The sequence below is a fragment of the Mauremys reevesii genome, linkage group 18 (assembly GCF_016161935.1).
Source record: "Mauremys reevesii isolate NIE-2019 linkage group 18, ASM1616193v1, whole genome shotgun sequence".
NCBI lineage: Eukaryota > Metazoa > Chordata > Testudines > Geoemydidae > Mauremys > Mauremys reevesii.
Window position 1 is genome coordinate 26553274 of NC_052640.1, and position 16324 is coordinate 26569597.

Below are 16324 nucleotides of genomic sequence, written 5' to 3' on the forward strand. Positions count from 1 at the left end.
GGGACCTATGTGGGTACAGCTGGCAAAGGAGAAGTGGGAGTAATGCATTGGAGTGTAGATGGGGAAGCAACTTCTTTTCTCTCTCTCTTCCCTTCCCTTCTCCTCTAGTGCTTGGATTCTTTTTGCCTTATTTGGCGACGTGTTGTAACCATGGTGAAGCAGTGCTGCTGCTGTCCCTGCACTTGTAACGCCGATCGCGGCGTAATCACCAGTGGTGCTTGTGGTTAGGTGTTCGGCTGCGTGTGTTCCCTCTGTGCGCTGCCCCAGCTCTGCGCAGACAGCTGGCACAGCAGACCTCGAGCGAACCGCCCAATGACCACAAAATCCGTTAAGGTGCAAAGGCACTTGGTCAACGAAGCATGGTCCTAGCTCTCCCGATCAATGCCTACAATTCTACTAGCACATGTGTGCCCATGACAATGGACGCAGCTCCGTGTATGGTGGGACTTTCCATTCCCCGCTAGGCTGGCCTGCCTCTTGCTCACAACTTAACTTTGCTTTATATCAGCAAAGTTTTGACTACTTTAGCTCAGGCCTCAGGCCTCCTACCAGGCCTTGATACGTGGGCTTATGTTCCAGGCCCTCTTCCTACTACAGTGCTAACGGCCCCTTGCTTCTTTTCAGATGATGCAGACCAACGTCCCAGGAGTTTTTGCGGCTGGAGATGCTGTCACCTTTCCACTGGCCTTGCGTAACAACAAGAAGGTGAACATCCCTCACTGGCAGATGGCTCATATGCATGGTGGGTGTATTTCAGTCCCTTCACGTTAGGGCTCCTGAACTACTTAGGGACAAGCCTGTCTTGAAGATGCGCAGGAAGTCAGCCAGCCAGACCCGGCTAGATAGAGAGACAGTAAGGAATAGGCAGCAGGGGAATGGGGATTTATCATTCACCATTCACTTGACTGTTCAATATTATCCCTCCCATTTCAGTGCTTGTAAATCTGACTAGGTGCCCTAGTCCTTAGCTGTGCAAGCCAGGGATTTTTCCGTGACGTCTTTAGCTTCCTGCCATAGCACAATCCTTCCTGGAGTGCCCTCCTGCAGCAGGCTGTGGCATGACAGGCACACCTGCCTCAGTTTCCTTCCTTAAGAATCCCCAGTAACTTCACACAACCTTTCTTGCCTCAATAATAACCCGGCCAGTGTCTTAGCCAAACATAGTGCAAATCAGACAGCATCCCACACTGCTCAGGCCCGCTCACTGTTCCAGGGTCCAACTCTCCAGTGTGGAGATGTCGGCAAATCAGCCCCTCCGCTGCCTCCGGCCCTGGCTCGGGGAAGCCAGACTGCAAACCCCTCTTGCTGCTCTCCTGCCTTCGGCCTTTGCCCAGGAGCCACCTTCTGCTTCTTCCAGGCCTCTGGTCTCTGGCAGCTCTCAACTACTTTTTTACTGAGTGAGTCTGGCAGCCCTGACTCACCAGGTCTCTCTTCCCCCTGATCCTGTTATAACTCTGGGTGCTGCCCCACCTTCTGCTGGCCAAACTAGGAGCAACTGTACAGACACAGGGGAGCTGGGCCTGCTTCATTTAAAGGGGCCAGTCACCCTGTGACGTATGTTCCTCCTGCTGACATCTCCATGCTGGACAGCTGGCACCCCTGCCTCAGTTTCCTCCCTTCAGAGTCCCCAGTAACTACATATCAGCTTTCTTGCCTCAATAATACCCCTCTGTGGGGCCAGTTTATTATCAAAACACAGTGCAAATCAGTCCATAATTGAAAGTCCCCAACACAGTTCATATCACTGCAGTGCATGTAGTCCTTAAACCCCTCTCTTTCCAGCAGGAACCTCACCCCGCAAGCCTCTCTGCTGGGACTGCATCCTCATACTGCAGTGTCTTCCACTACATCTCGGGTCTTGTCAGTCCTCTTCCAGCCCTCTGCCAGGACAGCCACCCTAGCCCTTCCCGACGGAGTGTAACCCTGCTCTTCCCAATGGCTGGGAACCCCACAGCCCCTTTGCCGGGAGATCGTCCTCTCCAGGGGAGCATCCCTCACTCCCCAGCCCTCTCGCTGTTCCCTGGGTCCAGCTCTCCAGCATGTCAGCTGCAAGCCCTTCTACTGCCCCCCTGCCTCCAGCCCTCGTCCACCTTCAGCTTTCCGGCTTAGAGCCAGCAAGCACCTCTCCCTGCTGCCACCGCTCCTCTTCCTGCCTTCCGCCCTCTCCAGCCCTGGCTCAGGGAGATCAGCCAACACAACCCGCTTGCATCGCTCCTGCCTTCAGCCTTCTCCCAGGAAATACCTTCTGCTTCCTACAAGGACCTCCTGTAGTCTCTTGGTTACCAGTAGCTCTCACCTGCCTTCTTCCGAATGAAGCTGGTAACCCCAAATCACCAGATCTGTCTCCCCACTAGGGCCCTGCTGCCTGGCTCGTTCACAGCCCTAGGCACTGCCTCACCCTCTTAAATGGCCAAACTGGCACAGGGGCATTGGACCTGCTTCATTTAAAGGGGTCAGCAGCCCTGTGACACTTCCCTTATCAATGTTCTACACTTCATAGCCTCTAACTGATACTGATTTCCTTCTATTTCCCTTTTCTTCCATTAGTTATGTGTTTCTTTTTTATTTCTAATGCTGCCTTCACTTCACCACCGAACCAGGATGGGTTTTAGCCCAAGTTGTCATCTAGCCCGTGTGTGGAGTCCTGGCTTTTTGGCCCTCTAATAAACTCCTATTTTTCATTCACATTTTTCTATCTCAATTTTTCCTCTTATTCAGTTTGGTTCATAATTGTTCCCAGTGTTGGGAAATGAGTGATTTTCAAGCACCAAGTCTAGGTTGTTCTGACTGTGACTGTCTTCTCTTTGCCCATATTGAACATAATCAAATGTGGCCTCGCCCATTGCTAGAATTCCTCTTCTTCCCGATGTATTTAAAAATACCTTTATTGTCCGTAACCTACTGGCCTTAGGCATTTGGCTTCTCTCAGTGGCCAACAGTTTACCCAGGAAAAAGGAAAAATCCCCCAGGCAAGTTGAAGGACTCAGTCATCCCCCGGCTTGCACTCTAGCCCCTTTCTCCTTTTTGCATCAGCCTTTTTCTCCGCCCCCCACTCTCATGCCTCCCTTCGTGGCACTGCCAGTCTGCCAGCCAGGTGCCCCAGTGGTCAGTTTTTGGACTTCTATCACCCAGGTTACCCTTCCTTTTGAACGCAAGACTCTGGTTAGCATCGTTCTAAACATGCTTCGAGGCTTTGAATATCATTACGTGACATAAAGAAGCATCGGCACGGAAACCATGCTCTTCTTTACCTACAGCAACGCCAGTCTCAGTCTATGACGCCCTGAATCACCATGGTGCCAGTACAGATTTGGGGGGGGGGCACTGATACTTTGCCCCATAAATGTCTCTGCTCTTGAGAAGTGTTTTATCCACTGTCCCTCCTCTTTCCCTCTCTCCTTGTTCTTTGTTCGATATCTGTGAAAGGCGCCAGGCGCCATTCGGCCCTGACATGGTGGGAGACCACAGAAAGGGGTGGGGGTGAGACTGGTAGCTAAGGTTAAGATTCTGTCACTGTTATTTTTAGTAAAAGTCACAAACAGGTCGCAGGCAATAAACAAAAATGCACAGAAGCCTGTGACTTTTACTAAAAATAATGGGGGCGGGGGGGGGTTGACGGGGGGCTGACTGATGCCCAAGCGGGGGCTGGGGAGGAGGGGGAAGAGAGCCTGAGGTCTGTTGCAGGAGGGAGGGGGAAGTCCAGCACCTGCCGCTGCCGACAGCTCCAGATCCCTCTGCCACAGCCCCAGCGGCTCAGAGCTCTGGGGTCCCACCATCCGTGGTGGCTCCAGGTCCCCCTGAGGAAGCTGAGAACTCTGCTCCCCGCACCAGCAGCTGAGAGCTCTGGCCCTGCTGTTGAAGCAGGAGGTATCTGAAAGTCACGGAATCCGTGACCTCCGTGACATTATCTTATCCTTCCTGGTAGCCAGTCTTCTCGGGGGTGGGAGGGTGCAGATTAAGGGTCTGTAGATGATCAAGAGCCACTCAACCTTCCTTTGAAGGCGGGTAACTGAGGGGCTTCGCCATGACCTTGCTAGCATTGTGGTTCATGAAACTTCTGCTGTCCTCCCTCTGCTTGGTTGTGGGATGGGCGTTTTTTAATCCAAGGTGAAAGGTCTTAGGCTCCACTTAAACTGTGATTAGAGCAATTGGTAGCAAAAGGCTTTAAACCATCCCAAAGTCCTGGGCGCAATCCGAGTACTCTGGGCCTGCCCAGGCACAGCGCGTGTGGCAAGGCTCCTGCACGATTTCCTTTCTTACGCTCTGTTTCTTCGGTTTTCCAGGCCGCATAGCAGCTCTGAACATGCTGGCCCATGGCACGGAGATCAGCACCGTCCCGTACCTGTGGACGGCTGTGTTTGGGAAGAGCCTACGATACGCAGGTCAGACATACTGATATGAGCCTGAGGAGCCAGGCAGCCTCTTGAACTGGACAGGAGCCTTACACAAATCTTGGGGGGATAACACCCAGCTCCCTACTCCAACCTGGAGGGGTCTCACCAGCGACTGATGTCTGCACTTTAGGAAAAAATGCCACCTGTGCTACTGTGGGAACAGGAGGAGCCCCTAGCACCCCCAGATTTACAAATGGGAGATGGCTCTGAGGGTGCGGTGCTGAACCTGACTAGGGTGGGGCAGGGCCTGACCTTCAGTGGGGAGGAGATGCCTGTCCTGACTGAGGCGGAGGGGCAATACCTAAACCTGACTAGGGGTGATGGGTGACAACTGAATCTGACTGGGGGGAGGGGCAATGCCTGAAACTCTTTCGGGGGGCAGTGCCTGAACTGGACATGGCACCTGGACCCTATGAGGGTGGCCAAGTTGAGGGGTGAGGTAGCTGGACGGTGATGACTGGTATCACAGGCGCTGAGTTTTATTTTTCCCCGGTGGGTGCTTCACCCCCACTCCATCCCAAGGCCCTGCCCTCACCCTGTCTCTTCCCACCCCTGCTCCGCCCCTTTCCCCCAAGTGCCTCCCTCCAGCCACTGAACAGCTGATGGGCGGGGCTGCTGAACAGCTGTGGTTGGTGGGTGCTGAGCACCCACTTTTTTTTGCCGTGGGTGCTCCAGCCCTGGCACACACACCGAGTCGGTGCCTCTGGCTGGCATTGCTGATGTGTGAACATGAGGAGTTCTGAGAGAGTTCCCAGACAAAAGCTATGCTAACAGGGAGTTAAAGCGAAGGGTGCATATGTTGAGTGAAATACATGGTGGCGGTGTTGTCAAAAAGAAGCATTTAACATTCAGAGTTAAGGTTTAATTTAAAAGAATTCCAAACAAGTTAAAATAATCATATCATATGATCATGATGACTGAGGCTTTTCAGTCTCTGTGGTCCCAGGTCAGATGATACAGGAGATAAGCCCATTCTAAAACATCTGTTCAAATCCTTGCCCCCACCCAGGCATAGGGGGTGACTTGAACTGAGGGTCTCCTATAGCCACGCTGAGTACCCTCACCACTGGGCTAAAGATTATGGGGGAGGTCTTCCTTCTCCCTGGACACTTGGCATGGAGCTGCAATGCCCATGCCCAGAGGCAGAAACATGGGTACTGAGCAATTTTAGGAACCTACAGGGTTCGGTGGCAGCTGAGCAGTGGTTTTGTGAATCCCAGTGGGGCCAGATTCTGGGATTTAGGCACCTAAAGTGACGCTTATACACTTAATTTCTTAATGACACTAGCTCTTAGTGGGCAGACTGTGGCTTCCCATAGCACTATGATTGAATCATTTGGGAGATGGCTGAGCAAAGAATGCTGGGATTTTACGACTGTCACGCCAACCCCAGCACATGGTGAGGGTGTGTCCGGTTTGTAGACTGTTGTCCAAAAAGAGGTTGTGGCTGTAAGACAGACCACTGCCATATGGCATGTGTTGTCTTCATATGTAGGTGCTTGCCTGTGTGCGTATCTGTGCGCACATGAGATTGCGCAATGTGGAACCATAGGGGAGGAAAGGCAAAGGGAGCCGTATCCTGCCTCCTGCTCCGCTTTGACATTTCCCCTGTTTTTCAGGCCACGGGGAAGGGTTTGATGATGTCGTCTTTCAAGGTGATTTAGATGAACTGAAGTTCGTGGCATTTTACACCAAGTAAGTGTTTCTCTTCCCTTTGAGACATTCCAACATGGACATTAATCTGACTGCCCAGTTATTGAAATATTTCCTTTTACTCTATTTCTGCTTTAGTCACTAGCCATCAGTTTTCCCCCCCTCCAAGGATCCAGGTTGCTGTGCATTAATGAAATGACACATTAGAAATCAGAGGAGTTTTGAGACCAATGCTGCATGAGGGCATTAGGTTCAGCTTGTTCTGCATGATGAATGTTCTCTAGGCATGCCCAACACAACGTAGACCTCAGAGCGGGGTGGATTAGGTGCAATGGGGGGGATTCTTAAGAGTGACTTAAGCACCTAACTCACTTTAGGCACCGCCATCCAACGTTTAGATGCCACTGGCATTCACAAAGCCACCACCCAGCTGCTGTCTAAACCTGTAGGCACCAAGTTCCCACCTTTAAAATCCCCAAGGCACCTTGATTTCAGCAGCTGGGCCTTCACTGAGCCACCTCGCTCCTGACATCTCCCAGCAGGTCAGCACCTACCTCACACCTCAGCCCCAGTGGGATTTGCAACTAGGCATTTCTCACCGATCCTGCCTCCAAGGCCTGATGCAGTAGGCATGCCGAGAACATGCCTAAACCCTTACACAGGACATTGGAGAAGGAGGTGCCCCCTTACGTTCAGTGGTTAGAGCAAAGACCCAGGATGTGGGAGAGCTGGGTTCAAATCCCCCCTCTACCTCCTGTGGGGCAGAGATTTGAACTTGTGTCTCCTACCTCCCTAACCACTGGGCTATAGGTAGCCAAGAGCAAGGCTTGCTGAGTCTCTCCAGTGGACACTGTTCCACTGTATATAAATACTTAACTATTCATTGGGGGCAGCAGGCTCTATTAGGGCACTGTTGGGAGAGGCTCAGGGTTCAGTCCCCCTGCTCCAGTGGAGAGCTGACTATTTATACATTTAAGGCTCCCTTCTGAGAGGTGGGGGACCTTAATTTCCTCCTCCACATCAGGCACCGGGGGGATATGAACCCGGGTCTCCCACATCCTGGGCTAAAGATTATAAGTGGGGAACCATCACCCCTGCTTTTCACCTGGCATAGGTCCCCCATTCATGTACCTCCAGCTCAGACTTAAGGAGCTAAATCCGTTTGAGGGTGTGGGTCACACACCCCCTCCTCAGCCTTTCCTATTGGCTAGCTTAGGCAGCACCCTGCTCCCCCTGCTGGCTTTTGTGTGAATCCCCTTCTTAGACACTTAATTCTCCCCGTGCTTTGTGTAAGGGATGCCTAACTCAGAGTTGTGAATTGCATAGGTGGCAGGGCACATACATGTTAGGGGCTGCACTGCAGGGGTGGCAGAGCCTTCCCAATAGTGGGGGGGTCAGGGGCCCCCACCCCTGCAGTGCCCCCGCCCCACTTCTTTCACCCAGGGCCCCACCCCTGGCCAAGCCGGAGCAGGCTGGGAGCCACAGACCCTCCATCTGCCTGGGGTGGGGGAGCCGAGAGCAGCCCCCAGCACATGTCCCCACCCAGGAGCCCTCCGGGCCAGGCCAGGTGGGTTCGCGGCCTGGCAGCTCTTACCCGATCCGGCGGTGGCTGTGAGGCCACAGTCCAGCCATAGTAAGAGCTGCACGGGCAGCTGTGGGGAGCCGTGGACCCTGCACCTGCCCTGGGTGGGGGGCCTGGTGCCCCACAGCTGCCTGGGCTCCCCGGCCGGGCTCCAGCTGCTAGCCGGGCTCCTGCTGATCGTCCTGGGAATTGGCTCTTCCAGCCCAGAGCGCCCTCTGCAGGCCAGTGTCTCGCCTGCCGCTGGTCCCTGTGTCCCTCCTGGACCCTGGTGCCCTTTACATCAGGGTTCTGCCCCCAGCAGTAACCCACAAACTGGGCCTCCCCACCCATGGGAACCCCCAACCCGCTATCCCCACCTCACCTCAGTGGCTCCTGCCAGTCACTATCTAGCCCTGATCACTGGGGCAGACGGCAGCCTGGAAACCACTCATCATTGGCAAGGGGGGCTGCTGCCATTGCCTGTCTCTTAGCAAGGTCTGCAGCCTGGGGTTTGACTAGGCTGGAGCTCCCCAGCTCCCCCTGCCCTTCCCCAGCACTGGTACCCTGCTCAGCTCCCAGGCAGCCAGGTCCTTCTCTCTCTACCCCGAGAGAGAGACTCTTCTTAGCCTCTGGCCCTCAGCCCTCTTATAGGGCCAGCTGTGGTTGCGTCCCCCAATCAGCCTGGCTTTTCTCCGCCACAGCCCTCTCCAGGGCCGCTTTAACCCCCTCAGGGCAGGAGCGGGGTGACCACCCCGCTACACAGCCCTTTTGGGGTTTGGCTTATCAACTGGTCTTTGTCTTTAATTAGGGTCTACCTCCAGCCCCTCCTCTTGGAGCATCCTGCTTTACAACTGGTCTGTGCAGTTTCAGGAGCAGTGAGGCCTGCAGCTGTCTCCCTCTTGGCTGATCTGTCTCTGTTGTCAGCAGTCTCTGAGGTGTATCAGTCTTCTTCCTGTTCACCACCTCATCCTGGGGCAAGTTTTCCCTTTTTAAGCTCCCTCCTCTAGGCAGAGTAAGCCTTGCAGGTGCTGAATGAGCCCAGAAGAACTCGCTCCCCCCCCCCCGACTCCCCCCCGGCAGAGTGAGTGCATGGCCCTTCACAATTATATATATTAAATACAATATATAAACATGTAATATTAACATTAACATTTTGTTATAATGGTTCAAACAAAATGAATTGAAATGATAAAGTTGGAAAGCAACATTTTTACATTATCAAAATGAAAAAGTTTGACACTTAAATGAAATGAGAAAATCTAAACGATTTGTTTAGACTTTTCTCAACAAAAACTTTGTTGAAATTGAGACATTCCCCAAAACCATTTTTATTTCCATGAAATTACATTTTCCAACAGAAAATTCTTCCATCAAAACATTTCTTACCAACTCTATTTTGGATATGGACAGACTTATGTTCCCCCTTAACTGCTGCTTAACTGACCGACACACATATAGCTCCTTCAGCCTTTCCAAATAAGTCCGTTAACCAGTTCCTCCAACCCCATGATCATTGTTGTTGTTCTTCTCAGAACACTCTACCGGTTTGTCAAGATCTTTAGGCTAGTGAAGTGGTCAGAACTGAATGCACAATTCCAGGCGTACTCAATAAAAGTTAGATGGTGATGTGATGCTTTCACATATTGAAGCTCAAAATGGCGCTTTTGTTGAAGCCTCAGATTCCTCCTCTTCAATACCACAGGAAAATATTTGGCATATTTTGGTATTTATTCCATCCCTAATTAGGAAGGAGATGTCAAATCTCTTTAATTAAACATCTGAAAAGTACTTTGAAGCTGAAAAGTTATGGATAGCTAATATGAATAATGACAGCATGTTATTATGGTAATTGATTTATCACTTTGTGTTCAACACTCAGTAAATCAAGGAAGTGGCAAAGGTTTCCGAGCAGTGAAATGTCAGGGAAAGGAGAGCTGCTTGAACAGAGCCTGCTGGCCAACCTTAACATAAGTATTACAGGTTGTAAGTAAGCCTTAAACAAACCAGATAGAAAGTGGGAGTCTGCTGCTAAAAGTATGTGTGTTATTCTGCGACTTAGGAAAGCCCATGGGAACTGGCTTTTCTATAATAGGATGACCACCTGCATAGAGTCCTTGAGGTGTCTTTGAACAGCTCAAGCTAGTGTGGGGCTGCACTGATTAATCAGTCTGGGGTTCTTCTAAGCTTGGGACATCAGTGTCACCTTCTCTTTATCTCTTTATATCCTATTACTTGGAATCAAGGGCAGTCTTTGCCTCTCAGGCCCTGGGAGTTATTTTTAGGTGCTTGAAAAAGTCTCTTCTTTCTAACCTTTGGTGACAACTCTGTATGGTGCAGTGCTGATGCTGGGAGGGAGGCCACTGTCATAAATTGACTCTCCTCTGACTTCCACCGCTAGTCAAAGCTGGAGAGACTGTACCTAGCTGCCTATTTGTCCTTTGATCTCCCCTCTCTCATTCATTGCAATGAAATGCGGGTGGCTTACATTCCAGGGCCTGCTCTCACGGCTCAGTTTCACAATTAAACTAACATTATTTTTCAGAGATTGAAGAAGAAATTGGTAAAAAAATACAATTGGTAAAAAAAAAAAAAAAACCCAAACACCAAACCTGCCTGTTACCCCAGAGTTACAGGGCAACAGCACAAGCAAAGCCCCTGTTGGTGCCTTAGGTGCTGGAGTAGAGGTGCTGCAGCACCCCCATTACATACAAGGTTTATAGTTTGGTTCAATGGCTCTTAGCACCCCCACTATACAAATTGTTCCAGCCCCCCTGGTTGGTGCTGCTAGAGCAAAGCTTGAAGTGCTCTTGTCACAAAGGAGATTGTGTCTTATCACCATATATCTTGGTGCTAGATCAGCCCAGGAGAGGAAACATAGGAGAAAGGGCCTTCCATATAGTTCACCCTGCGGAATCTCTTGATTATTGTTCTGGGACACCAGGGTTGCCTCCCAACCTCAAAATTGACCTACATTTTCCTGCAAAGCTTACTGATCCCCAAGGTCAAGATGCTCCCAGAGGATCCACCATGAAGGGTCATTGCTGTTGCCTTTCCCCAGAACCTCTCCTCCACAGTTGTAATCCCTGTTTCCTCAACACTCCCATTCCAGCCAACCCCATCCCCACATACAGATTCCCCAACCCCACTGAAGGGCTCCTGTCGGGAAGGGAGGAATGATGCTGCAAAGGTGGTGGAGATCCATACAGATTTCATGCCCTCTGTCTGTGGGCCTTAATTCCTAATTCTTCCACACCCCAGTTTCAGAAATGGTGCCCCAGTTGACTTTAAGAGGCATTTCTTATATCTTCTCCTATGGCCAAGATTTTCAAAAGTGACATGTATTTAAGATGTCCTATTTGAGACACCATAAAAGGACCCAGTTGTCCATAACTTTGTTGACATTACAAGACCTAGAAATGTTTTCAAAGTAAATAATTACAGTGTATGAGTCTATAAGAGGATTTCCCCATTGATAATGGTTCTGTCATTGTCTCAATCATGCCCAATTCTCAGTCAACGATAGGTAGGGTGACCAGATGTCCCGTTTTTAAAGGGACAGTCCTGTTTTTTGGGACTTTTTCTTATATAGGCACCTATTCCCCCCCCCCCCCCCCCACACACACCCACTGTCCTGTTTTTTCACAGTTGCTATCCGGTAACCCTAAGTCGATAGGCTACCTATTTGGAAAATGTTTGTGCCATCTCTTTTCTTTTTCTCAAATATATACATTGTTTATCCCTTGCTTCAGAATAGCAAATCTTTTACCCTAGCTGATTGATAGAGCCTCCCTCTTACCAGGGGCGGCTCTAAACATTTCGCTGCCCCAAGCACGGCGTCATGCCGCGGGGGGCGCTCTGCCGGTCGCCGGTCCCGCAGCTCCGGTGGACCTCCCGCAGGCGTGCCTGCGGATGGTCCGCTGGTCCCGTGGCTCCACCAAAGCCGCGGGACCAGCGGACCCTCCGCAGGTACGCCTATGGGAGATCCACCGGAGCCACAGGACCAGCGGACCCTCCGCAGGTATGCCGCCGAAGGCTGCCTGCCTGCCACCCTCCCAGCGACCAGCAGAGCGCCCCCCGCGGCATGCCGCCCCAAGCACGCGCTTGGCGTGCTGGGGCCTGGAGCCGCCCCTGCCTCTTACTTCCTTGTCTTTAAACAGTGAAGTGGAAATTGTCATTTTTCATTCTCACCTTTCATCTAAGCTACCTAATTAGGTGCCCGTGACAGTCCAGAAGTTTTATACTTGTCAGTATCTATTTCTAGTTTTATGCATCGATCTGATATTTAGATAAGAGACTGCATTTCTCTGTAGTGAGATAGCCGCCCAGAATTAATTGTTTGCAATCTAGTTTGTAACTTATCTGGCATTCCCAGCAGGCAGGGTACTAGCCTGCTAGTGTTTGGGTTAGTTGCTTGAGGATTATTGGTTTTCACCCCAGACTGTGTACAACCCAGATCTGAAGGTCATTGCTGTGACACCTGGAGTTATGGGAGTGGTGTCCGTGTCGAATGCAGGTTAACCAGGCTTCTATTGCTGCTCTTCTAAGCCCTGTCCACGCTAGTTTCCACTGTGTTAAAAAAAATCATTTTTCAACGTAGTTTTTAAAAGTGATTGCTGCAAACATGCTGTTGAGGCGGGGGAAGAGAGACAGTCTGGTTACTGAAGTATGACTTCACTGGAGCTATGCCCATTTACACTGGTTAAGAATCTGGCTCAGGGATGTTAAAGCCAGAAAGGACCATTCTGATCAGCTGGTCTGCCCACTTGCTTAACACAGGCCAGATAATTTCACCCTGTGATTCCTGCATCCTGCCCAGCAACTAGTGGCTGAGGTAGGGTATATCTTTCATAATGGCATCCAATCTTGGTTTAGAGGCCCAGCTTCTTTCCTCATGTTCAAACCATTTTGTTGCCACCTGCAGACTCTGGCCTCAGCTAGCTGCCTAAGAAATTCTCGAGTGGTGGGGAGCTCTGACCTGGCATAAAGTGTCATCACTGGCTCCTAGACCAACGACCACTAACATTCTGATGGGGCTGGAGGGGTGTTGGGAGTGAGAGGGGTAAGGATGGAGATTACTTCACCAGGCCAATTCATAACTGGTACAAGGTCCCATAAGGACCTTGGTGAACGTTTCACTTGGTGAAAGTTACAGCAGCCCCGAAACTTTGCACCGTTGTGCCAGGGCCAGGGTAGATGCACCTCGAGAATCCAGTAGGCATAATTGGATTCCTGGAGCTCCACCCCCGTTTCCCATCATCATCACCATCATGGCAAATCCCAAAGGGACATGGCCTCCTTGCAGAGCAAGCACCAGCTGGATTTATTTCCAGCTAGGTCTTGCAGGCTGGCTGGCTGTTCAGTTTATGCCCATCACTGGCAATCTTATCACAGCACCAAAGCTTCAGGTGACCACATGACCACTAGCTGTGTAGCGGCATTCCTGGGTAAACACACTTCGTGATTTGTTGGTCTTCTATCTTAATAACACGTCTGTGCCAAGAGAGTCACCAAAACCAAACCATTGCTGATGGAAGCCATTGCTGGGGTCAGCTTCAAATATCCTCATTTCTGATCTTGTCCTGCCTCTTAATAAGGAGAAACTGACGTAGACAATAAGAACTGAAAACATCAATCAAATGCTCGTTAGCCTTCCTCAGCATGCACATTTCACTGGCGTACAACAGAGTGGGTAGAACCGTGGCCTATCGAGCTGCAGCTTTGTAGCAGGCTTAATGTCATGACATTGCAACAGAGGCTGATGGAGGGTGTGAAACTTGGCAGCAGCTGCTGCTATACAAGTGCCCACATCTCTGGAGCAACCTCCAGCACTGTCTGTGACACGTCAGGTATTTGCCAGTTGCCACCTGCTCGATGTCCAGTCTGGACTGTTAATAGCGAGCTGCTTGAAATCTGGAGTTGGAGAATGCTTGATAGCAAGGCCCAGGATTGAATTTTATCGAGATTAATAATCAGACCCGTACACACTACTTCTTGCCTGGCTGCAGCAATTCATCCAACTGAGCCAACAAGACAAGGCCATCGGTGTATTTGAGATCTCAAAACAGAACGTTGTTCAGCTCAGTAACATCAACACCTGCCTCCTCAAGCTTATCCATCAACCCATTCAATGTCCGATTTCCTGTGGGACACTTGCAAAGAACTGGAGAATTAACCCGGTCCCTTGATAAATTCTTCCAAAAGTTAATTACCCTCACTGGTAAAAATGTGTGCCATATTTCTATTATGAATTTGTCAATCTTCAGCTTCCAGCCATTGAACCTTTGTTCTGACCATTCTAGATTAAGGAGCTGTTTGCTGTCCGAATCCTTAATCTAGGTACTTGTCACCTCTTATGCTTCTCTTCAATGAGCTAAATAGATTGACGATGGGGATTTTCAAAAGTATCTAATTCTCTCAGGGTAGAACATATTCATCCAGCTGATTTTTCTTCTATCCCTATTGGAGCTACCACTCTGTTGAATGAATGAGTTTAAGTACTCTATCATCACTCCATCCCTGCACTTTGATACAGAAGGACCCTCTTATTGGAATATTTCTTACTTTACTCTGTGAGGGATTGCATTGCTTTTTGTGTTGTTCTACACATGAATCTCTGCAGGTCTCAGAGAAATTGTGAACACGTATTCTTGTCAGAAGCATAATCATTACTTGAATGCTGTACAGGTTCATTTTGATTTAGGCTCAAGTGCTTTGGGCAGACTGCATGTCTCTTTGTCTGTATGACATTCCCGACTCTTTTTAGCAGTGAAAAACCATTGTACGTTATTAGGTGTGGTCCTCATTAGAGCTGGGGGAATAAATGATTTCTCAGCCCTGCTGGCATTTCCAAAAAAGCTTTTTTAAAATTTCAGCTCAACCAGACCTAATCCAAAAACTGAAAAAACGTGGTGATTTGAAAAAGTTGACAGACATTTATTCAACCTGCAATGAACCATTTCACTTTGTTTCCAGACACTTTTTAACATACTGGCAGATGAAATGAAAGGCTAGAATCACATTCACCTAATTTTCCACCACCTGCAGCACTGTGGTTTCTATGCACACTAGAAGGCATAGTAATAATTGGAGATATACCAATCTCCTAGAACTGGAAGGGACAAAGGTCACTGAGTCCAGCCCCCTGCCTTCACTAGCAAGACCAATTGTTGCCCCAGATCCCTAAGTGGCCCCCTCAAGTATTGAGCTCACAACCCTGGGTTTAGCAGGCCAATGCTCAAACCACTGAGCTATCCCTCCCCCATCACAGCTCTAGTACAACATCTATCATGTTGTCTAGGTTCTGCCCTCCTTCTCCAGAGGCAGCTGGACATTTTTTTTCCACCTCAAAAAAACGTTTTGGGTTGTTTTAGTACTTAAAGCCACATCAGAGCACCACAGGGTCGGACTGTACTGGCCTGACTAGGGGAGTGTGTAGCTGTGCTGTCCCATGAGCAAAGCTGGGACCAGGCATGGAGCCAGGGCTCCATCCACTCCCCACCAGTGCCTGCCCATGTGCTGCTCACCGACCGCTCTCCCTCACCGGGTGCTGCTGTCTGAGGTAACAAGCACATGGGCTAACGGGGGCTCCTGAAGCTGGAAAGAGATTATAGGTTCAAGTATCAGAGGGGTAGCCGTGTTAGTCTGGTTCTGTAGAAGCAGCAAAGAATCCTGTCTGTTAGTCTATACGGTGCCACAGGATTCTTTGCTGCTATTATAGGTTCATAATCCCTGGTGGTTCCATCAAGGAGTTTACCCTTTCGTGAAAGAAAAAAGTGTCCATCTAAAGCCATTCACTTAATTACTTGCAATGTCTCCTTCACACCTCTGATCTTTGTTGTAGGAATGAGGAGGTGATTGCTGTGGCTAGTATGAACTATGACCCGATTGTGTCCAAAGTCGCTGAGGTCATGGCCTCTGGGAGAGCGATCAGAAAACGAGATGTGGAGTAAGTAGACGCTGCTAAAGACAATTGAACATACTAACATTGTGACATAAATCGGCCCAAGTAAAATCAAAACCATACAGGCGAGTGATACATCAGCTGGCAGGTGCTAGAGCAGAAACACCACCTGGGCTAGAAGCAATGGTTCATCCCATTTTAGTTCAGGTGAATGACAAATGGCAACCCATACTGCTGTTTGCTCCTGCCAGCTGTACTTCCTAAACACACTCACTCCTCTAGTGCCACTACACTCATTAACCCTCCACCACACACTATCCCTTGCTCCCTCCCTTAGTCACTATTCACCATCCGTCCCATTTTCACATGGATCGCCTCATGGGGAATGGGGCGGGGTGGTGACCCGCTCCTGCCCTGAAGGGCTTGAAATCAGCCCTGGGAGAGGGCTGAGACTGCGAGAGGGCTGCTGCTAGGAAAGCAGCAATGCTTGCCAGGAGTGCCGGGAGCCTTTTTGGCGCCCTAGGCGGCGGAAGGTCCTGCCCCCAAAATGGTGCCCCTGACAGAGGCGGCGGAAGGTCCCGCCCCCGAAATGGTGCCCCTGACAGAGGCGGCGGAAGGTCCCGCCCCCAAAATGGTGCCCCTGACAGAGGCGGTGGAAGGTCCCGCCCCCGAAATGGTGCCCCTGACAGAGGCGGTGGAAGGTCCCGCCCCCGAAATACCACTGATGACTGCGGTTGCCACCCCCCAATGTCAGCGCCCTAGGCGACCTCCTAGGTCGCCTAATGGGTTACACCAGCCCTGAGCCTTGGGGAAACA

At 50.4% G+C, this 16324-nt stretch overlaps 1 protein-coding gene across 2 annotated transcripts in view; it reads left to right on the plus strand.

Annotated features, from left to right (window-relative positions):
• AIFM3 (apoptosis inducing factor mitochondria associated 3) overlaps positions 1-16324 on the plus strand; it is a 104341-nt gene that overhangs the window by 84731 nt on the left and 3286 nt on the right. For both annotated transcript variants that reach the window (XM_039504528.1, XM_039504529.1), the window contains 4 exons: positions 625-742; positions 4284-4382; positions 6014-6089; positions 15449-15553. In XM_039504528.1, the coding sequence (XP_039360462.1) occupies positions 625-742; positions 4284-4382; positions 6014-6089; positions 15449-15553 (398 nt within the window). The remainder of the gene's footprint in view (positions 1-624; positions 743-4283; positions 4383-6013; positions 6090-15448; positions 15554-16324) is intronic.